At 31.1% G+C, this 26,616-nt stretch overlaps 2 protein-coding genes across 12 annotated transcripts; one reads left to right on the forward strand and one right to left on the reverse strand.

Annotated features, from left to right (window-relative positions):
- Window positions 1-6,688: 6,688 nt before the first annotated feature.
- Window positions 6,689-10,679, reverse strand: LOC111311556 (FT-interacting protein 3). Of its 11 annotated transcripts, none has more exons than XM_089757971.1 (3): window positions 10,426-10,679; window positions 9,752-9,819; window positions 6,689-9,460 (listed from the first exon to the last, which is right to left on the reverse strand). In XM_089757971.1, the coding sequence occupies exon 3, from the start codon at window positions 9,420-9,422 to the stop codon at window positions 7,095-7,097; it is 2,328 nt and encodes a 775-aa protein (XP_089614097.1). In that variant the 5' UTR covers window positions 9,423-9,460; window positions 9,752-9,819; window positions 10,426-10,679; the 3' UTR covers window positions 6,689-7,094. The 11 variants fall into 11 exon arrangements, with proteins under 11 accessions (XP_089614097.1, XP_089614089.1, XP_089614096.1 ...); XM_089757963.1 differs by having other exon boundaries at window positions 6,689-9,466; XM_089757970.1 differs by having other exon boundaries at window positions 6,689-9,498.
- Window positions 10,680-17,337: 6,658 nt separating this feature from the next.
- On the forward strand, window positions 17,338-25,069 carry LOC111311557 (uncharacterized). Its single transcript, XM_022911034.2, has 9 exons — window positions 17,338-17,931; window positions 19,165-19,305; window positions 20,260-20,640; window positions 21,092-21,196; window positions 21,995-22,135; window positions 23,507-23,710; window positions 23,813-23,905; window positions 24,078-24,189; window positions 24,663-25,069. Exons 1-9 carry the CDS (start codon window positions 17,449-17,451, stop codon window positions 24,704-24,706), a joined length of 1,704 nt encoding a protein of 567 aa, XP_022766769.1. The 5' UTR covers window positions 17,338-17,448; the 3' UTR covers window positions 24,707-25,069.
- The last annotated feature ends 1,547 nt before the right edge of the window (window positions 25,070-26,616 follow it).

The following is a 26,616-nucleotide window of genomic DNA, read 5'->3' on the forward strand; positions in this document are numbered from 1 at the left end:
TTATACTTGGATTCTGTTCAAATCCAATGCGACCCGTCCATAAACTTCTCTATTTTACGTAACTTTAATATATATTTTCGAATGATTTTAAGAGCATACTCCCCACTCTTTACTACTTTCTTCATTATATCATGTATTATTAACGCCAACCAGTTAATTTGACGTACCAATCTTTCAAAAAAAAAAAAAAGGTAAGGACAAATGATACTATGATATATATATAAATATATATATATATATATATATACTTATATACACATATATATAGAGAGAGAGGAATGGGAAAAAATTTTACATTTTTTTCTAATAATTGATTTCAATAAATCTAAAAAATAAAAGAAATAAGTAAAAAAAAAATGATTTAATCATATCCTTTAGATCTATTGAAATTAATAATTAAAAAAATATAAACTTGAAAAATTCTACATTGATATAATTGGACTGCTCTTCATATATACATATATATATATATATATAAATAATGAGAAGAACATGAATAAGAAATAACTGAAATAAATTAAAATTTATCAGAACTGTTAAATAAGTTCCTTTCATGGATATATTTTGATCAAGTTGCTAATGTATATATGTATATACATACGGAAACTTTGTTTGACTATATACACATTTAATTACTTATTTTATGTATGCAAAACCTCCAAGGTATTTATAATATGTGTATTATACATTAAATACAAACATCAGTCGGTTAGTAGAATTGTTTCTTATTTGAACAATCATTATCAAATAAGTTTTTTTTAACCGTATATTATAAAAAAAAATAAAAGATGCACTAACTTATTTTGTTGCTCAAAAAGCAAACTAATTCTTTTTATTTATTTACTATATATTTCTTTGTTCTTATTATAGAATAAATGCTAAAAAACTAAACTATTTGGATTAGGTATGGATAAATGATTTATGTCCTTATTAAGGCCATTTAAGTTGCTAGAGTTTCCAACAACTCCTTTCATTGGCTGACATTTCGAATCAGAAAATGACAATTTATGTCATTATATATAAAATAAAAAAAATTATTCATTTTCCATTTTGTGGATGAATTAAACCGCATGACTTGCTTCATCATCACGAGTAAAAACTGGATATGTTGTAACAAAAAAAAATACTATCGTTTTGACGTAATAACACGGCATTATGATTTATATCTATTTATGAAATTTTATTCATTTTAATTTTATTAAATTTTATAATTTTATTTTACAAAAAATATTTTATAAGTTAGTATAAATTATGATATTTGACAATGAACTAACACTTAAATATTAGCAATTATTATCGAAAATGATGACTTTGATTGGAGCAGGAGAAGAAACATGAATTTCACATCAATTATATATTAAAGTTAATTTTAAAATATAAATATTTACATCATTTTTAATTTATAAAATATTTTTTATGAGATAAAATTATAAAACCTAATAAAATTAAAACAAATAATACCTCGAAATCGAGAAATATGCATATGTGGTTGAAATTGCCCAAGATACAATAACTTACCAATTTGTGTAAGAAATGTATAATATATTCAATTGTTTCAAAGCGTGCCTTTTTAATTAAAAAAATTTGTTGGAATTTAATATGTTTTATAATTAGTTATAATAATAGATTACACGGTATTTTTGGACAACCCTTTATATACGTGGATTTGAAGTTGATTAAAAAATTGAAATTAAAGTTTTACTTTCACATTAATTTAACAATTATATCACTAATACTTGATGCCGCCCTTTAACTCAAGGTTGTTTGCCGTGTGGCTGAGTTTTCTTGTTAGCCCTTGCTAATTTTCTATGTTGGTTCAAAATTAGGTTAACCAATCTGGGGGGACTGATCCTTTATTATTAAAGTAAATAATATTGATCACTTTCAGGGCTTTGCAAATGTGGAAAGTCTGCGCTCATTCAACCTGTTTGTGGGTCCGGTCGGATTGGTTTTTTAAAGATTTTATTCGAGGCTCAATTAATTTAGTTTAGTCGGTTTAAGAGATTTGAATTTTTTTAAAATATAATAAAATTAAATTTAAAATATTTTTATTAATAATTTAATATATTAAATTGAATCGAATTCAGATTTAAAAATAATTATTTAAATCATGTTAGATTTATAAATTGAATAAATAATTTGTTTTATGAACAGATCTATTGAAAAATCAAATGAAACTGAAATTGCTAGGAAGGCAACCGAAGCATGACAAGTCACACTTGGCGATTGAAAGAAGAAAATTTATTTGGACCCGAGTAAAGTACTTTACAATTTTATGATTAAAAGAATAATTTATTTTATTTTATTTATTTAAAAAATCAGAGTCAGATTAATAATTAAATTTTTTTATTAAAACGATATTCCGTGATTTAGATTCCAAGTTCTTCATATTCAGATTTTATCATAGAACTCAAATATTTTCAATATGGTTTACTTTCCTAACTGCTCATTTAATTTTCTAAATTCCCACAATAAATATCGAAATATTGTTTAAATCCAATGTATCTACCTTGCACCAATCTATATGTACTCTTTAGTTTGCTCACTTATCCTATTGATGCGACCCCAAATCTTTCATTATTCTTTGGTTGACTTTTTATATTAATATTTTGGTCAACCAATTAGGGCATCTTATTAGAACAAACTACATATATATTATATAAAACTAATCGATAATACACAAATTGTATAGGAGATGTTGTTTTACAAGTTGCTTGAGCACTCTTTCACGCAAGTCAAATTGTTAGACAAATTATGTGATGCTTTGCAACATAGATTATCTCAATCTAGAATACATAATATGTTTCGAATTTGTCTCTCTTTTGTTACTTTTTTTATCTATGTTTTTCGTATATCCATCGTTTGGATCTAATCATGAATTATTGATTTTATTAAAGCTGTTTTGAAAATTAATTGACATGAATCAATCAAACTCATATATATTAAAGGTTTATTTAGATGGATGTTGATATTAACTCATGTGAGATTGAAAATAATAATAAAAATTAATGTAATTGCGATTGAAAATAAAATTATAAAAAAAAATTCATACTAAATATATTTTATTAAAATTAGTATTTAAATTCAACTAATAATACAATAAATTTAATTGCATCGCATTAAAGATGCGATGCAATCCAAACCTCCTCTTAACCTAGTTATGTCCCCAATCAAAATTTGAAGAGAGGAGTTCCAAGTTCAATTTAAGAGAGGGCATCCACTTTCTTAGTCTTCTTATAATTTTAAACTTATAATCTCACTTGTCTGTGTTGTTTGATTGTTAGTACACATATATTGTATTGTTGACTCTACTTAATAATAATAATAACTTAGGGTTGTTTAACAAAATCAAGATAAAAAAAAAAAAAAGAGGCATGGTTAGCCTAATCTTGCTTGCCTTAAATGAGGAAAATTCTCCTAATAATTTAAGGCACTTCATGCACTTGTATATGTATGTATACCTACTTCCATAGAGCAATTAATTTACCTTATGCTTTTTAATTCTATTAAATCTATTTTTTTTAATTCTATTAAATCTATGTTTTCAACTAAATCTACTTCGTTGATGTTGGAAAGTCAGAATTGTCTAACTGCAGGTATCAAATAAGGACAAAACAGTACCCTTTCCCAAGCTTTGAAGATTTGTTGATTGAATTGGATGCTCCAACTTTTAAAATAAATTTATTACATGGTATACCAAAACCCATATCATTAATTTTCAATTTGTCAAACAAGAAATCTTCCCATTTATCAATATATATATATCTGTATAACTAGTTTTTGCTTTTTCATGTCTTGACATCCTCGTTTCACAAAGGAGGTCACATGACAGAAATTACAAAAGGAAGATTGGATTTTGCTTTGTTGATTAATCTAAAAACGCAAAATACTTTTCATTTTTCAATTTGAGGTGATATTCAATTTTACACAAGCGTAGACATATCTTAAGAACTATATATTGTCATTGGAAGTCATTTTCTCAAGAAAAAACTAAAGAATATCTAAACTCACATTTTAAAATATAAATGTTGAATTTAAAATTTAATTCAATTGATTTATATAAATATTGTTATATCTCAATACTTATAACGTATTAATATATATATATGCGCGTATATATATTCACCGTCAAAGGCAAATTTTGTAATGCTAAACGATTTTTTTGGTATTCAAAGTGACAAAAATCCTCAAACATTACCTTTGCTTGAAGGAGGTGGTAATCAAATCAAATCAATAACATAGACAGCCCAACCGATTCATTGTCTTGTACGGACTCCATGTGTTATTTTATAGCTAAAAGTGGCAAAAGGTTTAGGCTTGGAAATCTCAAGCACCATACTCTAAAATTAAAGTGGCATTGATTTCTCTTTGGTTAGTGGGCGGTGGAGATAACCATTTTGCTATATTTGGCAATGGCTTTTTCCTTTTGTTCTGCTTTTCTTTCAACAGAAATGGGCCTTAAATGATAAATCAACACTTATCAACAAAGTTCCAGGCTGGGCCCTTGAGCAAACTGTCAAGTTTCTAAATATAGTAAATCTGGATGGGTTGATTGGGTGATGGAGTTAAATGGTTTTGCTATTTTTTGTTGAATAAGAAATTTAATAATTGTGTCCTGATACATTTCATAATTTTTGGCTTGGCCATTTGTTCAATTTCAAGTAAATTTTTGGTTGCTGATCTTGTTTGATTCTTAAAAGATTTTTTGTGTAAGAAACCAGAGTTTGAACTAAAAAATCACAAAGCAAGGCCTAGCCCAACTCTTAAACAACCTAATACAGGGTTAAGGCTGAGCTAAAATAAACCCATGTCTACAGTCCACAGTAGACTTTTCCATGAGGCCAATCATCAGGCCAAGAACCATCTATCCCATTGAATCAAAAATACCCTAATTTCCCAAATTAAATGACATTTGGCAAGTAATTTGGAGCCCTAATTCTCAAATTCTGAAAGGATAGTGAATGACTCATTTTTAATATTATGTTATGTTGTTGATGTGAATCTAAAAATAAATGTTTGATAGAGACGGAGATGGAATTTAATTTTTTATTATGAATTCTGTCTGTCCAAATAAATGTTTGATTATATAAAGGGAGAGTGTGGGAGGGAAAAATGGGGTCCTTTATCAATTAATGTTTGATATGCTAATAATAATAAAGCTGTGTTTCAGGATGATACGTAAAGGGAAGTAGCAGATTTAGGAAAATTTATTGCAGACTGCTTTCCTTTTTTGATGAAACGTCATTAAAACAAAATGCTCCCAAAACATTTTTTTTTATCCAGAAAAATTTAAGAGTAAGGAAGATGAAGCTTAAGATTAAGATAAATCATCAATTCAATTAAAATTTATGAATCTATTAGACTTTCACATGAATTCTTCTATTCTACATTCATGCACATTTTAAAAAAAGGTATCTATATTTAAAAAATTAATGCAATGGCAGCACGTTTCGTTCTTCCTATTGCTTCTTTTGTGAGCATCATGTGTGGTGTGGTTACTGGTTACAAATGTCTGAAGTTTACATTAATAACTTTCTTTTCATGTCTCACAAATTAACTGTAGCCCCGACAGCAATGTGGCTTTAGAATTCACAATGTGGCCGAGTGTGATGAGAAAGAAGGATTGGACCACATGAAAAACAAGAGTAAAAGCAGTATTCTAAGGGCTCCCAGTCCCATCCACAGGTTGCATTGGCAACAAAAACAAAAGACTTGAAGAAGAAGAAGAAGAAGAAAGCAATTTTACAGGCTGTAAAGGAGGAAAGGGGTGAGAAAAAACATAAAGGAAGAGATGTAGGTCCCCACTGCCCCTACAACTAAGAATTGGGCAGGCCATTTTCAGAGAATACCAGGAAGCAGATGAGCCATATTTCTACCCAAAGGTCACATTTTAGTAGTCCTAACCGTCAAATTTTGCCGTTGAAAATCAGATAGGCTCCGTCGTAGAAGGCACTTTAACCAATCCTATTCTGCTTTGGTCTGCCAAGGTTCCATGGGAGAGCCCACTTTTCTTTTTTTTTTTTTTTTTTTTTGGAATCATTCAGAAACTTTGAACACCACATTTTTTATAACTAACGGATAAAACCAGGTTCTCAGAATTCACACTCATACCATGATCATTGATAGGAAATTGTTTTACCAAGAAAGAAACCAAGTTTTACCAGCATTTATTGTTTAAAAAATGATATGAGAGACACACAACACAAATGCCCAGAGCCAGCCAGGGGCAACCAGCCTGTCCCTATTTCTTGAATCTTCTATCGAGTGAAACCAACTTGGAATAAAATAGGTAAAAGGACAAGACAGCACCTCAGAAAATATGTCCTTTTCACTTCCCAAACAAATCCACATCTACATTCGTATCAGTTAATGGTAGATAATTAGATATACCATACATAAACAAATCGCTATCACGATATTCCACGAGAACAAAGCAATAAACAATGAAGCTGATCTACTTCTCGAGGAATGAAACCAACCAATAGGAGATCCCTACAATGTAATAAAAAAATTATGTTGGTGTTTATCTGTTACTATAAATTAACAGCTTTGATCAGCAACCCGATTAATCTAATAAAAAGAATGCTTTTTCAATTCCAAATCCTAGACGACATTCACATCGATTAATCAAGATTTAATTTAAAATTCACACGCTTCATGTCAATATGCTAATGCTCTAATATCACCATTGAACAAAACAAATAACTTGTCATGAAGGATGAACTAAAGCTTGGGGTTATAAGTCCCATAACGTTTTAGTACACTATCTGCTAGATGCAAAATAAGGATAGGGAAGGTCCAGCAATTGGCTAAATTCCAATCACAACCTAAAAAATTACAATGAAAACTGATTGATCATGGAAAACACCTCAGTTTTAAGACAGAAATCCTATAGATACCATAAATGAACACAAACCCACAAAATCTACTACCTTCAGGGGAAGGTTATACATCATACCAGAACTCAACAATAGCTACTGAACACAGAAAAGAAACAAGCTCCATTTGTTTCAGCATATTCTTGTCAGAATCAACAAGGGGAAAAATCCAGTTCCAAACTACCTTGAGGAAATTGCACACAAAACTAGTCTTGTTCATAACATGGAATCAGTTCTAGCAGGCAACCTCCTGAAGAAATTGAGAGGCACTGATGGAAGCTTATGGCGAAACCTTGGATGTCTCAAGATATAAAATCCTGCTAGCAGCGCCACAACCTGGAATGGTGTGACATATAAAACAATGGCAGCAACCAGACAGAAAATTACAAACAGAGCCGTGGCTCTTGGGTCTCTCCAGCTTAATAGAGATTGCAGCCTCTCACCCTGTGTAGCCAAATCGCCAACCACTGTCTGAATTCTCCCAGCAATACTTCTCAGTCGGTCATATCTCATCCTGACAATATCAGATGGCCGGGAAGTTGGGAATGTGTCAAACTCTTCATCCAGTTCATCAGGATGTGCGGAATCTGCATGAGAAAGGCGAGTGTCCATGTGAGGAGGATGCCTTGGCCTCCATCTATAATACCAAACCCCAATCAAGAACAGGTAGAGGAAAATTGTCGGCAAAATAAGTTCAGGATAGAGGACCAGTATGATAAACAAGATGTGAATCAATACTGTCGTAATAGGGTTTTTCCAATTACAAATCTGATCAAACCATTTTCCAACAGCAATTAACCCACCCAAAACATTCATAATTCTGAAAAAATTTGCTTTGCTTCTTCTCATGCTCCACATGTGAGAACCCACATCTAGCATATATTCGACCACCTCTTTTCTCAATGGTGGTTCAGCCCGTCCTAGCCACATTGACACAATCTGTGTGGCCTGATGCCTCAAGCTATCAAGTTGGATAACAGTCAACGGATGAAGATAATGCATTTTTGGCAAAAGAGGACGAGAGTACATATGCATCATATTAAGCAACGAAGAGCAAGTGAACCTCACAGCCAAATGAATTTCACCCATCTTCTTGACCCCATTTGGATGTAGCACCAGAAGTGGATATGAATGAGTGTAAACCCGATCAGTTTCAAGAGTGGAAAGACGAATTCTCACCTTCCCAATCTTAGAATCCTTAGCCCCTCCACCCTTATCTCCTCCATGCAAATGGCAGTTATCAAACACCCCAATAGTTATGACAGTACAAGGATCGAAAACCTCCCATGTATACTGCTCATTCCACTTGGGTGCAAAGCTATCAATGATTGTCCTGGTTCGAACCCATTTTTGACCATACTTTGCAACACAATAAGCATCTGTTGTCCCCCGTCCATCTTTTGTCTTCATTGGCATTAAACCATGCGCATTAAGAATACCCAATTCCAGAACCCCAATGCTAGCCTTCCACAACTGCTTTGCAGTTGGTCTAAGATCACTACTGTAATGGGTTGACTCATCCAGAACGTGATAACCACCTTCCAAACAGATCCTCATATGAATTCTGCTCGAAAACTTAGTCTCTTTCTTCTTCTCTCCTTCTATAATAGCATGCTTCTCAAGATTAAACCACCTACTATTCACAGGTTTATGATCAAACCTCTTGTCTACATATTGTAAAGGAATTGCACACTTCCCCAGAACTTCATCCTTGTTAGGAGCAACCCTGTCTTCTACACTCAAAATTAATCGCTCCTCAAAAGGTTCTGCTGCCACAAACATAAGATCCTCATTCCACATTGGATTCATACCCCTGGCCTGAGAAATCCTAGTCCTTAAAGCCTGATTTCCCAAGGTAGCCTTCACAAAAACTTCAGGATACCGACCCTTATCACCAGGTTGCAAGTCCTGAGCCTCAATAACATTAACCCTCAAATACCAAAGCTTTGGAGAGAGATATACTTTTGATCGAATATTTGCAAGACCTTCAGCCCCACTAACAACAGCTGCATCAGAATGCCAAGCTTCAGGGAACGCTTCATCAGCTTGAGTTCCCATCCAAACAGCCAACATCAACTCTCCCTTAACCTTATTCCCCTGCCTATCCTCCAACCTATACCATTGTGGTGCCAGTGGACTATCCGGGGGAACCCTTTTTGGAATCTCATTGAGATCAAAGAAAATCTTCCCAATAAAGTCATCCTTCACAAAATCCTTGTCCTTAACCGTAACCTCAAGCAATGAAGCCTGAAGCCTATCTTTCGAAAAAGCAAACACCTGATTCCACTCAGGATTCGACTTTTTCTCAAAAAACCGAGTAAAACCCACGTAGTTTCCAAGCTTAACCTCAACATAAGGATCACAACTACCAGTAACATCTTTCCCTGGCAAATCCTTTGCCTTTACAACCCGAACATATAAGTATTGCATCTGCTCTACCAAGTCATAAGTGCTCGTAAGCTTGTCCCCACTGATCTTTCCACCACCAAGGTGGGGATAGGTCTCCTTAAGGGCGAATTCTTCACGTTGAGGACGATGCATCATCTTTGGATTCAAACAAAGTGACCGAAAAAACCAAAAACCTGGAACTGCAGTTCAAGAGTTAACTACCTACAGAAACCTAAAAGATCGAAACAAAATTTCCTTTAACAAAAGAACAAAAAAAAGCTGAGTTTGCCTAAATGCTAGGGAAACTGAAAATTAGGGAAAAAATGATATAAAAAATCCAAACATTTATAACAACACCAACTACTACAAATGAGGCTACATCCATTTTATTATATGAACTCAAAACGACATCGGATGAAACATAGAACGCAAAATGCAGTCATGTAAGAAAAGCTTGGTAGACAAAGACAGCTACCGAAACTTACAAGGTTTTTCAAGTGAGGGACGTAAACAGAGACTTCCTTCAAACTTTCAGATCTGCCAACCTTGATTCCTGAAAAAGCATGAAAGTGTATGAAAATGAAGCTTTAGATCCAATTACAAAGAGATGTGAAAAAACAGAGTATCTACAAGTAATCCCCTGTTTGGTTCCTGCGAAAATGCGTGAAAATGTACGCTAATTTCTCTGATTTTTTTTTTATTTCTGATGGTGCTAGATATAGTAAAACTATCAAAAACTTTTTTTTTTTTGTTTATTTTCGAAGAGACAAAGAGTTCAAAACTTCAGATTTTCCTTTTGATTCCAAAATATTTCTCAGTAACAAAACAACTAAACCAACATTTAAAAAAATAAATCACAACGTACACTTATCATTCCCCTTGCTTTTCTCAGAAACCAAAGCACAAGTCACGAAAAAAAAAACAACTTATAAACAATAGGAATAAAAAACAGAACACTGAAACAAAGCACCAAACTGCACTATCAAATGAACCAACAAAACCCTAAAAACATTTTAGAAAGGCTTTTAGATTCAAATGGTAAATCAAAAACTACTGAAAACAAAAAAGAAAAAGATAAATATTATACCCTCGAAGATCGGTTTACAAAGGACCCAAAATAAAACGTTCAAACAAAAAAATAAAAAAAAAGCTCGATTACATCAATGAAAGTCTCATCAGCAATAATTGAACCAAAATGGACAAGTAAAAGAACTTCCCAATCAAACAAAAAAAAATTTTTTCTGTTCTTTCAAGAGAGTGAAAAACCAAAACAAAAAAATCAAAGATAAGAACAAGAAAGAAAAAAAAAAAAAAAAGGAGAAGTCTTGTCTATAGAGAAAGAGAAACGGTGCAGTTTTTTGCTTTTTTTTTTTTTTTTTTGTTGGTTGGGATCTAATGAATCTGCCAGAGAATACTCTCTGAGTCTGCCTTTCTCTTTTTCTTTGGGTGGTGCTTTGCTTTGCTTTGTCTGTTTTTTTCTCTGTTGGAATACAGTGAAAGTGGGGACCCGACTCTTTCACGCTTGTGAGGAGAACGTCGTCCGGATTTCAAACGTGTCTTTGTTTAAGGTGAATTGTCGGAATCAACCCCTTATGACGTTGTTTAGTTCATCTGCTCTGATCAGTAATGTAAAGGAAGATTTATTTATATTTATTTATTAAGCTTGATGAATAATATTTTAATATTTATTTAATAATTTCTTTTTAGTCATGAAAATATTTATTTAGTGTTCATGAGAAAATTCATCAAATATTTTTTTATATTTTGTTTTTATTTTTTTAAAATAATTATTTCATATTAAATATTTTTTATAAAATTTTAATTATAATGTAATATTAATACATTAAAAAATATATTTAATATATATTAAAAATCTTTCATAGCTTTCAATTTTTTAGCCTAATGATTAAAAAACCTTAAGAAAACATATAAATTAAAAGTTCGAACCTCATCAATTTTATTTTTTATCCCTTATCTAATAGATAAAAAAATCTTTTATAATGGCTTTAAAAACATAATTATAAATATAATTTTTAATCATTTAAAATAATCAATAAATAAGTTATAAAGGAAATGAGTTCATTTAATTTGAATAAATAGATCTCATATCAATTTGATATTTCAATATTTAAATAAATTAAATTCAAATACAATATAAAAATATTTTATCAAACATAAATAATTTTAAAAATAAATGAACAAATCACGATTATATTTCTTCTCGTTTTGATATTCTTTTATTGTCATCGGATTCTTTGTTTTCTTAGGGATATTATTGGGATTTCACTTATTTTGTAATCTTTTGGAATGTTTTTTTCTCGGTTCGGAATTGGGACGGAATTGTTTTTTTTTTTTGAAATTACGTACTAACTATATTATACTGATGGCGAACTTAGCTTAAAAAGCGGGTTTCGTGTGAAATTAGTCATCAATTTGAAAGTTTGTTCGAACTAGTTTTGAAAATGCATTTGAGTTTGTTTCCAGATTATGTAGAAACTGAAATTGAAGCTTATCATAGCATGAAAGTGGAAATTAATTAATTGACACTGACTTAATAACAACTTGCTTAAGGGAGTAAATGGTTATGGCCACATGCATGGTTTATTGAAATCAGGTTTAAACATAATTACTGTAATTTAATTAATTAATTATAATTTAATATTACTTAGGATCCATAAAAAAAATACGTAGTTCACACTTTTAAATAGTAAATTTTTACATAATTTTTTATTGTAATTAGTTAATTGCAGAATTATAATTAAAAATTTGAATTTGTAGCTGAAATACTTCATATTTAAAGCAATATTCATTTGTTTAAATTTTAACTAAACTAATTAACTAAAGAATGAGTGTTTCGGATAAATTTATTTATAAAAATTATTTTTATATTTTTAATATTTATTTGACAAAATTTATTTGATTAATTAAAACTTATTTACTAATCAACAAAAAAAAAGTAATCTTTTGGAAAGTTGTCTTACTATTTTCAAAAGAGACAAATATTTAAAAAAAAAAAATCCGTGAACAGGATTATTGCTCATTCAATCTAAAGTATTATTATATTCATAAAATTTATTATTTTATTTGATTTTAAAATATATAAAATATTAATATAAAAAATCGTTTCCTATTTTAATTTAAAATATATATTTTAACTATTATTAAAAATTAATATTTTAATAAAAATATTATTTTAATATTGTTTTAATTAAAAATAATAATTCATATAATAAATAATATTTTTATTAATTTAATAATGAATATTTAATATAACTATAATTTTAATAATAATTTTTAATAAAAGTGAGTATTTTTAATCATTTCTTAAGATTTTGAAATTTAAAATATATATTTATTTTTATAAAAAAATGTTTTATATTATTATTTTAATAATAAATTTTTTCAATATAAATTTTTTCTATTTTAATAGTATAAACACTTTCAAATTTTAATAACAAATATTTATATTTTAATATATTTATATTAAGAAAAATAATATTTTTTAAATATTTTAAAATATTATTATAAATAATGTATTAATAATAAATAGTATTTCCAAACATTCAATATTAATATAATATTTTAATATTCAATATTATTATATATTACTACTTGAAAATATTAAAATATTAATATTTAATAATAAATAATTTTTTATATTTTATCAGTTATGTCAATATAATTCTTTTCAAAAATATATAATATTTAAAAAATAACTAAATAACCAAAAACATTGTTTTTAGTCATTTAAGTAACAAAAAATTATTAAAATGTCAACATTTTTTATAACGCAATTACCATGAAACAAATAAATCCTGAAAGAGCAACTCAGGAAATCTAAATTTGTGTATTCCTTAACTAAGTTGAGGATCTACCTACTCTATCACTTCAGAATTTTATTTTTCAATTTAGGCTAAGTTGGTGTGATTTGGCTGTATTAAAAGGGATTTACGAGAGCAAAATCAGAGTCATAAATTTGGAAATTTTTTTTTCTTTTTGATGGGTAGTTGTTTGTTCATTTTATTTTCTTCATATGACGTGGAAAATATTACTTTTCATTGTGGGAGCATTTAAAAAATAAAATTAAATTTGAATATACTGTATTAATGGAACATTTCACCTATCATTTTCTTTACAATAATCTTATAATTAATTAATTTATAATTATGGGTTATATAAGCAATTGTGATGGATCTTACATGTTTTAAACTATGATTAATTCATATAAAGCAATAGTTGTACGTAAGATGTTTTCATAAGAATATGTTAGAGTTTATTTTTAAAATCTTAAAAAAAATTAGGACAAGACTTAAATTTTTCGACATTAACGAAAATCTTGGAAAGCTAGTGACCTATATGCATGGCAGTGAGCCAGTGATAAAGCCCCCGAAAATTGGCTGACACGTAACAAGACAAGGCTTGGTGAACGTACGTACGTGTTAGATTCTTGAGCTGGTTTATGATGGAAATCATAAGGCTAGTAAGGGTAAAGAAGCCTCCATTGCCGTACAAGGGCAAAAAGGGTTCCTAAGGAAAGGACCTAATGGCTAATCCTAATGGAGATGGCCTTTGCAGGTGTCTTACAGAAATCCATATTCCCTAGCGTTTGTAGTGCAGCAGCTTGCAGGAGCTTGAGAAGAATCCATCCTGGGTAAGAATCGTGGCTATAGGTGGCGCTGCACCAGGCAGGACACCCCCAGGGGCGGGGGATGCTTTGGGGCATATGGAAATGCACAGCAACATGTTGCATGTACTACAAGTAGATTTGGCTTTTGGCTTAATTTGACAGTCCCTTCATCCTTTAAACTTGCATTTAGAGCTTAGTTTGGTGTATAAATATGGAGATTCTAACTTTTTTTGAAGTAAGAGCAATGACAATTGAAGCCCAAAATACAACTGACAAGCTCCCTTCATGTTAGGAAATGCTTGGAAATTTTTACTATCCATCAAATCATGGCTGTTCCAAGCTCATGCGACCAATGATATCGCATTATTTGATCATGAAATTGTGTGAAAATGTCATGGTAATGCCTTTTCAACCTCCCATGATTAATATATTGATGCAACTGTCAACTAAGTTCCATATGGTCAGTTAGGCAGAAAATTGACGAAAACATTATATAAAAAAAAAAAAACAAGTTAGTAGGAGTGAGTTAGTATGGAAGGCTCAAAAAGGAATTAAAGCTTCACTGTTAAAAATGTAAATGATATATTAATATTAATAAATTATTTGAATTTAATTTAAATAAAATTTGATTTTGATTTAAATAAAATTTAAATTCAACTAAATTATTATTTAAATTGAGCTCAAATTTAAATAACTCGATTTATCGATTGAGTCAAATTTAAATATTTTTATATCTAATTCGAATAACTCATGAATCTAATCAAATTTTTATATTTTAACATATTTTAATTATTTAAATTAATAAAATATCTTAAACTCAAGTATAAATAATTAAGTTTTTATCGAATATAAGAATCAAACTTATTTTTATATATTAATCGAATATAATTTAGTGAGCTCGATTTCTATCTCAAATTAAACTCAAATTGAAAAAAAATTTAATCGAATTTGATTTGAATTTCGAATTTTAAATTTAAAGTCAAACTTGAACTCAAATGTAATACTGTATCAATTTAAACTCAATTAATTTTATCTCTACTCATCATGTCATTTCTCTCTCTACATCGTTCAAACACCGATTCCTTTTTTGTGGTTTTTACAGTAAATGCTTAGGAATTGGATTGAAGAAGAGCATTGTCAAATAAATTGTGTGTGTGGAAATGGATTTCATCGTGAACTTGCTTTAAAGCTCTTATCTTTGTAAAAAAAAAAAAAAAAACACCCTTGCTTTTTATAAACTTGTTTGTCTGGTTTTTGCTTCAGCATATTTAGCTTGATTGGTCTTTTTGTGCCCCCAGCCCATCCCATTCACACTTCTAAAGGTCCATTACCAGCATTAGCCAGCCTAAAAGCCCACTTATGTAACTTAAAAAAAAACAATGAACCAAAGGGCTTTTTGTTAACAACTTCAATTTCAAACTAAATTATTATACATTTTTTTTTAAGTTCAATCAATTAACAATGCAAAAATTGGTCCATAGAAAGGTAGCTTGTCAAAGTTGCATGCCATTAAGAAACTAATTGAAACGTAATTAATTCAATTCTTGCTCTTTTTGAGCCACGTTAATTCATCAGCCTATTGAATTTTTAGTTTGTAATCGAGTTTTTTTTTACTTGAATTTTGTAATTATGACAAATGAAATTGTCACGCAATGTTCTATGATTTTCATGATCTATCACTTTTCTACCTTCCACTAACTATTATTGTTTGTATAATAATTTTATTGAATTAAATAAAATAAACAAACATACTAATGATTACTATATAATTAGACAAAACTATATAAAATTCGACTAAACGTTTATAATTATTAAATTTAAATTTAAATCTTCAATTTTAAAAATTTTTTGTCACTAAATTAAAACTTCATTGGTATCTATCGATATCTTTTTCAGTCTTAATTGATATTTTTTGGCCCTTTACACTTAGGTAGTGGTAAATACATTTGAATGTGAAGATAAAAACATTGTGGAAAGAAGTGATATCACAAATGTCCAAGCTTCAATGTTTAGGCATCCTTAAAATTAGAATTAGCAAATGTGACTAAATGTGAAAAATTTATCTGCTTCAACCCAAATTATTAAAAAAAAAAAAACAATTTAAACTTGTTTAAGTCAAATTGAAAGGATCAAAATGATTAACTTGAGATAAATTGATTTAATTTTAAAATTAACAATTTAAAATAAAAATTATGTATTCTCAATTACCCGAATCTAAAAATAAAAGTATCGCATATGAAATTATTTAAAATTTGAAATGATCGATGCTAAGATAACTTTAGATAAAAGAAAAAAAAAAAAAAGCCTAGATGCCATACTTGCATGTTTGCTCAACAAATCAACATTGCTATTTTGTTCTGGATTGAGGATCAACTTGGGTCACATAATTTCTTTTATTATTATTATTTTTTTTTAATGACTTCGGTCACACCTCCATCTTTAATCTTTAAGTGTTTGAACAAAAATTATCAATAAAAAAAAGATTGATCTTGATATATATTTGTTAGAATATTAATTAACAGAGAGTAGAATGATCAAATTTATTAATAACTATAAGCAATGAATATAAGATTTTTACGGTTGTTTATTTATAATATATATAATATTGATATATTTATCAATTTTATTGATTGTTTAAGATTTGTTTTTTGTTTTCTTGTTTTTGGTTTTCGAAGTGTTTAAGATAAAATTTTGAGATGTCTTTTTTTTTTTTCAAAATTTATTATTTTTCATTTTTTTTGGGTGCCTAGTGAAAAAGTTTAGAGGTATATAGGATTTTTTTAATTTTTTTTTCATTTTTTAAGTGTCTATAAGCATTCTAAGTGTCCATTCGAATCCGCGCTTGATAATCGTAATATTGTTGTTGGAATAATCATATTGATTATTTTTATTAGAGAAAAAAAAAGAAATTTATATGTTTAAAAAAATTAAATTTATTAATAGGAATGATCAAATATATTATCAAAATAAAATTTTAATTTCATATATAAAATTAATAAAAAAAATAAGACATGTATCATATGTTAACTTCGTTATATAATTAAAATTTTTTATTTATGTTATATTAAATAAAATTTTATTAATAATTATAATATAATTTCTTGTAACACAGATTGTAATTTTATAAAAAAAAATATAAATATAAATATTAAAATTAAAATTTTATATTTATTAAATACAAATTTTTAAAAATAATTACATGCAACTGACGTAAGCTCTACTATAATTTTTTTTAATATCGGATCAAGGAAATCTCAACCACAAAATCATGCAAGAACGAGGAACCGGGTAGACTTTGATTTTATTACATTATTTGATTGCTCCACTAACGTTATACCCAATGAAACCCAGCCACGTAAATAGTTCCGCTAGCCCCGACCTCACCACAGCCATCCCCTCACTCTCTCCTCTCTCTTCCGCCTTCAACATCATCATTCCTTGCTCGAAGATCTGCAAGACAAAACCATCCCTTTTTTTTTTTCTCTTCAAACAAAAAAAAAAAAAGAAAAAGAAAAAAAGGAGCTTTCTTTCTGTTTCTCTCTCTAAATCAAAGCGATGACCGACCCCATTGAACCATCAACGTCAACGAGCGACCCGAATCTGAATCTAAGCCCGAGCACTCTCCTCCTCCCTCGACGCGAGCCTTTCGAGCACGGCCTCCTACCAATCCAGAAGCTCATATTCGCCGACCCGGTACAAGCCCTAACCCCTCTCAAGCAAAAACTTGTATCGTCCTCAACTCACCGAGTCGACTCGGCGGCCCTCGCAGACGCGCTCCAGATCTCGTTGGACCATGCACGTCTCGTCCTCGAGACCCTCGCCTTGGTGCTCCACTCCGAATCCGACCCACTTGTCAGCGCCAGGCCCGAGGATGTCGATTCCGTTGGTGCCGATTTGCGTGATCTGATTATGTTTTTGTATATTCAATCATATAAGAGGCTTTTGCCGCGCCCGCACAAGGACTCCGCTGCGGTTGCCGATGTTTGGCCTTCCACGTCAGCTTTCGACGGTTACTTGTCGGCCCTTTCTCCTTTGCAAGTAAGGAGTTTGACCAATTCGCCATCTTTTTGGTGAAATGTGGTTGATTTTTTTTGTATTTGATTTGTGGTTGTTTAAAAGTAGGTAATTATGGTTTAATTTCAATGTCATTTTATACAATTGCGTTAGATTTATGGCTACTTTTAGGAAAATGAACGTCTTTGGTGCTGGAGGTGATAAAATTAACGATAGAGTTAACTCTTGATTGGCATTTGGAAAAGAACCAAATGTGATTCCGTTTATGTTTGGCAAATTGAAAGATGTCTTTTAGGATTAAGTTAATCTTTTTGATAATTGAAGCTGCGTTTGGTGTTACCCTTGTCTCTAGCTTTTTGGTTTTGGAAATTGGAAGCAAAAGGTCTTTTAAGATACAAAAGCTACTAATATTTTCGAAGAATTAAATTCAATACCAAAGATACATGATTATACTTTTATATGGAACTATTATGTTTGAATATATTTTACATTTTACGAATTCTTATTTTGATAAAATATAATTTTGCCTTTTCTTTTTGGCAATTTTTCAAATACGATTTGCTTGTTATTTGGGCAACTCTCTTTTTGCATATGAAGCAAAAAGGAAAAATGAACAAGTGCATATACAAAAACAAACAACATTTTTAATAACTTAAAATTGAACATACAATTGTTTTTGGAAAATAAAATGCATGATTATACTTTTATGTAGAACAATTATATCAGCATTGGTGTTGCATTTTAGTTATCTATTCATTTCTAATCGATTATTAATTTGCTTTCTATTATTTACTTTTTCTTTTTAATAACTTTTTAGGAGGTGAAAAACAAATAGCGGAAAATAAATGGCAAGAGTAAAGTAACAACCAAATAGACTATTAGAAAGCAAAAAGCAAGTGGCAAAAGGAATAACTAAATTGCTTGGTTTTGATAGTTGTGTTTTAATTTCTTCCCTGTGCCTTTTGCTTTAAGATTGCTGTCAAATATGATAAATGAAGCTGGCACTATGTTACTGGAGAGATTGTAAAATTTTATGGTTTCATTTAACTTTGTGTTTTAGACACTAGGATTTTCTATCATTGTTGTTTGTCTTATTGTTTTGTCCAGCTAAGTATCTCATTAATATGGATTTCACTATGTCTGTGAACATTTGTTATAATTATGGTTCAATTTGTTGTTGGAAGTTAATAGCTGTAGTCTTTTACTTTATGTGAGTTAGTTACTTAGATTTAACCTTGGTGGTTCCTCTCATTGCAGCTTGTACGCTGCAACACGCGTCGCTTTATGCCATCACAGGCTGATGAAGAGGCCCATCAATTGTCCTATCTAAAAAAGCACTTGGCTAATATTCTCTCTCTTTTGTCAGAGCCTGTGGAGGGGGAAGGTGAAGAGTCTCTGGTTTGTAATACTGCTTCTTGCTATCTGTAGTCTAGTGGAGTTCTCTTTTCTCTTTTTCTGTTTTTGGGTTTTGTTTTGTTTTTCTCAATTCAAGTAAAACTGAGATATTTGAAATATATGTCAAGGATTGCATTTCTTTGTTGCATTTGGTTTATTCTTTTTCTTTTTAGTTCATCTCTGAAATACAATTTTGTAATTCCAATGTGTGGTAACTGTAGTTTAGAAGGATAACAGGTGAAACCATAGGAGAATTATTTTAGTGGTAGACTCATTAGAGCCAAATATTGATGTAAAATACTAATGAGCTGGAATTTAATCTTGCTGTTTATAAAATGTTTCATTTGGTTTTTATTCTAGTCTTTGAAGGCATAGCCTGGTTTGTCTTACTAGATAACTTGGTGAGACCGTTTGTTATGAAACAATGGGATCCTCATTATGCGCTTTTTCTCTTTATGTGTTGTTTCTTTGCTTTATTATTGGTTTTGCAACCAAAAATTGGTTTGTTTTAGTGCTAAACCTGGTTTTATGATGGAAGGAAGAGTCAGGGGCCTCATTTACAGGATTAAAATAAGAAATACGAGCAATTTTGACCAAAAGAGGTCAAAAGAAGTCCTTGTCAGCTTTCAGCAATTATTCACTGATTTTGAGCTGAATTTTTCTTTGTAAAATGTTCAGAGTATAAATTTGAGTTTTATGAATCTTTTGTTCTTATTTTCTTTACCTTAACCAACATACATGACTTCCCTTATACCCTGTCTTTTTTATTATATTTTGATTTGTTCTGCACTCTTTATTTTTCCTTTTTGTTATCAGCCAGGCTGTTATATCTCTCTTATTATGTATTCTTCTTGATTGGTCTTTCTAGTTGTTGCATATCTTACTCTGTTGTCATTTGTTTGTGCGTGTTATTAGCTTCTATGGCTTGGTTTTCTCATGTAACTGCTGTTCATTCAGGTTTTAACCATGGAAGGATTTGAGCACCTTGGATTTCTGATTCAATTTGGTGATAAGGGATCTGAAGGAGTTCCTTTAAGCGAAGCTGCTCCTTTTTTTGCTAATTCAGATCCAGACATGCCTGCTGTTCCCGTTCCAGCGTCACAAGTTCATGATTGGCTTCTACAGAATATAGCTTCTTCTTTGGAGCATGTTACTGAAAAAATTTCTGCAAAAGAAAATGGTCCTCCAAGCGGCTCTGATCAGGATGTTGCAATGGCTGATGCTAGCCCAAGTTCAGCTAAAGCCTCACCAAGTGTGAGGAGTCCTTGTTTCATCGAGGGGGTCTCTAAATCATCTTATATAAAGCAGGCATCTGATCTTAAAAATTCTTCTGTTAAGGTGAGCTTAAATGCATTGTGATTTAGTGAAATCTGGAATTTTTCATGGGTATTCGCCGTGTAGTGTTTTTCTTGATTCCCATTTAAATGCAACCAAATATGGCTCTTTTGTTTCCATCCCCTCTTCATAGTCACTGTCCTCAATGTCATTATAATCATCATCTTATTATTAATTAAAAGCTGCAAGTAACACAGTTCGAATTGCTGTCCTTTTTGTAATGTTTGTCTTCTACCCAATTATTTCATGAACACCTAGCTTGCTTTTATTAAAATTAAAATATTTTTGATAATTGGGAGTAGGGGGATTTGACTTGGGGCCTTCAATTTTGAGGAAAGATGTGGTGCTAATTGGGCTATGCCAACAACTTTTATCTAATTCTTGATTATTGTTTGATATTTATGTACTTTGTGACATAAAACACCCCTAACTTTTTGTGATTTAATAATTTCAGGTCATTAATTGCCATGATTCAGTCATTTACATTTTAGCGCCTTTGAGATATGCCACCATTTATGGATGCTCTGATGCTACTGTAGTTCTTGGAGCTGTTGGCAAGGTATCATTGCCTTTGTGCTGTCAGCTGTTTGTATTTCACTAATTTTGGAACCAGTGGAAACGTTGTAATGCGGAATTAAGATACAAAATTGTTTTCATCGTTTTAATTCAGTATTGGTGTTTGGAATTGCTGAAAACATTTCTATGGTATTTTGAACTGAAACTCACATGAAAGGCAACCCAGCATCTTACTGTTTGATTCCTTATGTTTTGACTTTTAGGAAATGGCTAGACGTGTATCTGTCATTTCATCTGCCTAGCATCTCTCAGCAATCTATGAACTCTTCATGGTTGGAATGTCAAAATCTATCATCTAATGTTGGTTAGTCTGTTTTTATTTTGAATACATATTCAACAAATGTGTCAGAACTTGTAGAAGAATAGCCTCTCTTCATCTCTGCTCCATTTCTTGTCTATCTCAAAATTGCTAAAAGGAATTTGTATGAACTGAAATATTGCCATGGACATGTGCACTTTCAGTTTCGATTGCTAAGATTGTTAAATCAATAATAGATGTTTTCTTGCCTACATGATATATGCATATGTCATCTTTGTTTTAAGTCATTTATTAAGTCTTGCTGCTGGTTCCAGTTATGGTATTCCCTCTTATATTCTTTACTTGTTTGTGATAATTCTTCTCTTATAGGAACACTTTATAGGCTCCCTTCACCTCTCTTTCCATATTTTATAGTACTTTCTTGTAAAACAATTGACCTGATGTTTACACAATTCCAGTTCAAGCAATTGATATACTCTCATTTCATGGATGAATATAATATGATTTTTTTTGTCATTGCAGGCGGTAAGAATTGAACACTGTGAACGAGTTCATGTGATTATAGCTGCAAAACGAGTCTGCATTGTCAATTGTCGTGAGTGTGTATTCTTTTTGGGAGTGAACCATCGTCCCCTTATTGTTGGCGATAACCACAAGCTCCAGGTGAGTAAACCACAAGCATCCCCATTTGTGAGTGCAATGAGAATTTAATGTGATCACGCTTATTCCTGAACATAAACAAATTTGATCATGCTATAATCAAGTTTTTTATTAAACTTGTTCATGAACTTAGAACGAGTTTATGATTCATGAACAAAAATGAGTTGAACTCCTCTGTTCTTGTTTGGCTCTTATATTAAACAAGCCTTAAAATCTTGTTTGAGCTTGTTTGTTTAACTTAATAAATGAACATAAATAAATTTAAACCAATCTTGTTTATGAACAGTCCACCAATGGTTGGTTCATTTACGTGTGAAAGATGTCTGTAGGTGATTGCTGGTTGGTGCTGTGGCTTATGGTTGGAAGGGAGAATTTCTTTCGTATTCTTTGTCATGTTTTATTTTATGTGTTCTTAAGGCTGATTGTCCTCAAATAAAGATGATTTTTTTTTCCCATTACAGCCAAGATTTTAATTTTTTAACTGCTTGAAACGAATCATCAACAGAATATCCTGTTAATCTTTGAACAAGATGGGGTTTAAATTACTGTTCAGGAGTTAATTTTGAACCACCTATGAGCCAAATTAATGAATACTGATCAAGTTAAAACATTGGGCACAAGTTCTATTGTAGAATCTTTTTGTTGATCGCTATAGTCAATGGGTCTGTGCTGGATAGAGGGCACAAGGGAAGCATGCCTGTAGTGCCTTATATCTTGCTGAGAATAGTACTAAGGTTATTATAACAATTTGATCATTCTTGGTAAAATCATTTCACAAAGAAAAGCAATCAAACCACAAGTGACAAGAGAAGAAAAAATACTCCAAAGCTAAACTTCTTGATCTTTTTTCATGCATATTGTTTAACTAAGGTCTTTCAACACTTGTTTGAGCTCAATATTTTGCACTTAGTATTTGATTTCTTTGTAGTATCATCATTGGTGGGCTTTTGTTGCTGTCTAGTCAATTCTGTCTGTTAGCTTGCAATGATGGAGGGGTTTCGGGGATTTGGTTCTGGCCATTTTAATGCAAATGCTGCTATATCTGTTTGTATAGACAGCATGAAGTATTAAGGTTTTCAAGGGATATTTAATTCCTCGAGGATTTGATTTAACATATTTAATATCTAATTGTGCTGCAAAATAGAATATGGACTCTTCCAGACCATCAGTGGAGAGCACCCCAAGAAGTCATTCCTTCTTTTTAGAGCTGGTAGACAGGCCCTTACAGATTATTGATTAATCTTTAACGACATTTCACTTTTTAGACCCATCTTTGCTATTGTTTTGAGTTGGTTTATGGGTTTTATCACCATTATTAAATTCAACACCCGGAAGACTGACAGTTTTGGAAATTCTTTTCTTAAATTTCATCAGGTGGCACCATATAACACATTCTATTCTAAGTTGGAGGAGCACATGACTGAAGTTGGCATTGGGACAACTATCAATAGATGGGATGAACCTTTGGCACTTGGAGTTATTGATCCACATGATTCATTATCACATCCTGCAGGTGTTTCTGATGCTCAAGCTGAGTCAGCTGCACTCCTAGATCCTGATCAGTTCACAAATTTTCTGGTATGCTTTTGTGTATTTCATAGCTTAGCTTGGGGTATTTTTACGTCTTTCTTTTCTGTTACCTTTTTATTGTACTTGACATAAGCATTTCTTCGTACACAGATTCCAAACTGGTTTGAAGGTGAATCCACTGGGTTGACAAAGGATAACCCATTCCCCTTACCTGATGCGTACTTAACATCTCAACAGAGAAATGTAAATGCACTAATCTCAACTGAGGATGGCAAAGTTTGACGTTATAGTTTGAATTGGTTTTTATCTGCATGATAGAAGCATTGTTGCGTATTTAGAATTAGTGATTGGTTTTGTTGATCTTTCTAACTTTGAATTAACTGAATTTTGGTTTTCTTCCTGATGTTATCAACAGCAAAAGAATTTGGGTGAGATAAAGCAAATATTGAGGGAAGCTCCTCTTGAAGAAAATCGAAAAAGAGAATTATCATGTGCTCTTCATGTATACTTCAAAGACTGGTTATATGGTAATCCATCATTTCGGTCTCTTTGTTAATTTCATCATTTTATTTCTTCGTTTTATTTCTATGTGGTTTTCGTTATTTTTTACTTTTAGGTATATTCATGGTTATAGTTGTTTCCACTTCTGTACTTTCCTAGTCCAGAGTTCTTTCGATGGTAGGATGCTGTGTGGTAAAGATTATATGGTTGTTTCTTACTTGAAAATTCAAAAATAGAAATAGATTATACGATTTCTTACCCTTATCCAATTTCTCTCACCCTTCTGAATTATATGTGAAATTGAGTGTTGGACATACCTAAATTAGGAGATCAACTAAAGGTAGGATTGAACTGTCAACTTTTTAGATATGGTCTATGAGTTTTTCTGAGTTTATGACCGGTGACCATATCTTAGCTGGTGTTTCTGAATTTTATACTGTATGGTACGAACTTAAAAGATTTTTAGCAAATGAGCTCATTTCCTGTAATAACATGGCAGCTTCTGGAAATATTCGTCAGCTGTACTGCCTACAAGGTGACTGATACTTCAAGGTTATGCTTCATGATTAGATGAGTTACAGAACGACGGTTTATAGTTTTCTTTCAGTTTCAACCCCTTTGCCAGTTCCTCAGGTCATTTCTGTGGGTACAACAGGCAGCTGAGAATCACCCGTTTAATTTGGAACGGCACAAAAATTTTATGGATTGGCTTTTGTGCACAGAATGCAATTATATATACATTTGCTAATCCCAATGTAATATTTTTTTTTGGATGAAAAGAAAAATAATCTTACTGTAATATTTGTTAACCTAGGTCTGCAATCTTGTGAATTTTTTGATCCCCTTCATCTAGCCATGTGAATTAAAATACTGAATCTTTTTTTTTATTTTAATTTTGTTGAGTTATTTTCCTCTCTTCCTTTTTTTTTTTTTTTTAAATTATTAGGTTTTGATGGTAGCAAATTAAACTACTCAAGATAAAAGCAGTTTTGCAGGTTTATTTGTTTTCGTTGGTATAACAATCACAGTGAGATTCGACGATAGTTAAAATAGACATGGTCTGTCATTAAGAAAAATTCATAGTTGCCTCTTTTTCAGCATTTTTTTGTTGGTCATTTAGGTAAGGTTGATTACAGCTCAAATCTTACAAATTTGGGTGAATTTTTTCTGCTTCATCGTCTCCAAACCAGCTTTGCCAGCATCTGGCAACTAAGTAGTACCCACAGAATCACATGTACCTGCAAAACAAGAACTACTTCATTCTCTTGTCCTTTGCATACAGGACAAGCTGGGCTTTACAAGGTCAAGCAATTGATGTCTAACCTGGTTTTGCAGTTTGAAGCCCTGCCGTTATACATGCTATATTCTGTAAACCAGCTTGGTCCAATTTATTGGCAGCAGCAGCAGACCTTGACATAAAAAAAGAAGCAGAATCCCGTCAAATGGTTTCCACATTGAGGCAAATTTAACTGGATACAATGAAGTAATAAGAGTGTGGAAATAAATTCAGATTATTCATCAGTTGATATCTGAATACTTAACTGGTATATTCAATGCGAATGCGAACTGCCTTTATCACAAACAAGAATAAGATGGATTGAATTTAGAAATCGGAGGTATACTACTAAATCAGATCGCACAGTTAACATATCTATTATAGCAAATCTAAAGACTTCACCACTACATTTCTCATCTGAAAAAGATATACATAAATAATAAGTTCCTCTATAGGCCATACCAACTAGTCCTGTGTTATGAGTATGATATGTTTACAATCTTCTGGCAACCAGATGTTAAGACAAAATAAAATTGATGAAAAAACGTTCTGGGTTTGAAACTGTTAGGGACTATATTCCTCTGACTCCTCAGAAGTATCAGTATTGACTATGGATTAGGGTAAGATTCTGCAAATATATGAAAAAACTTAGAAAAAATTGAATATACCCATGTCCGATGGGATCTCTTGACCGACAATAATTATAATACATATAATCAATCATAATTTAAAATTATGTGGAATCCATCATAATTTTAGGTAAACTTTACATTTTTAAGTGATGAACTCCTATATAATTTTTTATTGTGATTGGACAATTGTAGCATTATAAGAAAAAAAAATGTAAATGATATACTCTTGTGCTAGACGCATACCATAGCCGACACTCACCTTCGAGTCCGAGTAAAGTAAGTCTGAGACACCATAAGGATGGTAGTAAAAACTATCCTTAGCCTCTTCTAACATACAAGAAGCAATTTACATTCAGGTGAAAGCTGACTTTTCACAGATTGTACAAATTCAGGATTGAGTTTTTAAATGGCAACCCAAAGAATAAACCTGAAAATTTATCGTGCAAAGTCCTCTTTTATTATTGTGCCCGCACAAACAAAACAAAGAAAAATAAGAATGAGTTAATTGCTATTTCCAAAATTCCCTCGTATGCAGTTATGTATGT

The sequence above is a fragment of the Durio zibethinus genome, chromosome 1 (assembly GCF_047325235.1).
Source record: "Durio zibethinus cultivar Kanyao isolate XHJ-2024 chromosome 1, ASM4732523v1, whole genome shotgun sequence".
In the NCBI taxonomy this organism is placed as follows: domain Eukaryota; kingdom Viridiplantae; phylum Streptophyta; class Magnoliopsida; order Malvales; family Malvaceae; genus Durio; species Durio zibethinus.

What these genes read in the sequence shown, in the direction of transcription:
- LOC111311556 (XM_089757971.1), bottom strand. Translation starts at nt 9,422, where the DNA reads ATGATGCATCGTCCTCAACGTGAAGAATTCGCCCTTAAGGAGACCTAT.
- LOC111311557 (XM_022911034.2), top strand. Translation starts at nt 17,449, where the DNA reads ATGACCGACCCCATTGAACCATCAACGTCAACGAGCGACCCGAATCTG. An exon ending in ATCAGTTCACAAATTTTCTG is followed by an intron (nt 23,711 to 23,812) that starts GTATGCTTTTGT and finishes CTTCGTACACAG; the next exon opens with ATTCCAAACTGGTTTGAAGG. An exon ending in CTTCAAAGACTGGTTATATG is followed by an intron (nt 24,190 to 24,662) that starts GTAATCCATCAT and finishes ATAACATGGCAG; the next exon opens with CTTCTGGAAATATTCGTCAG.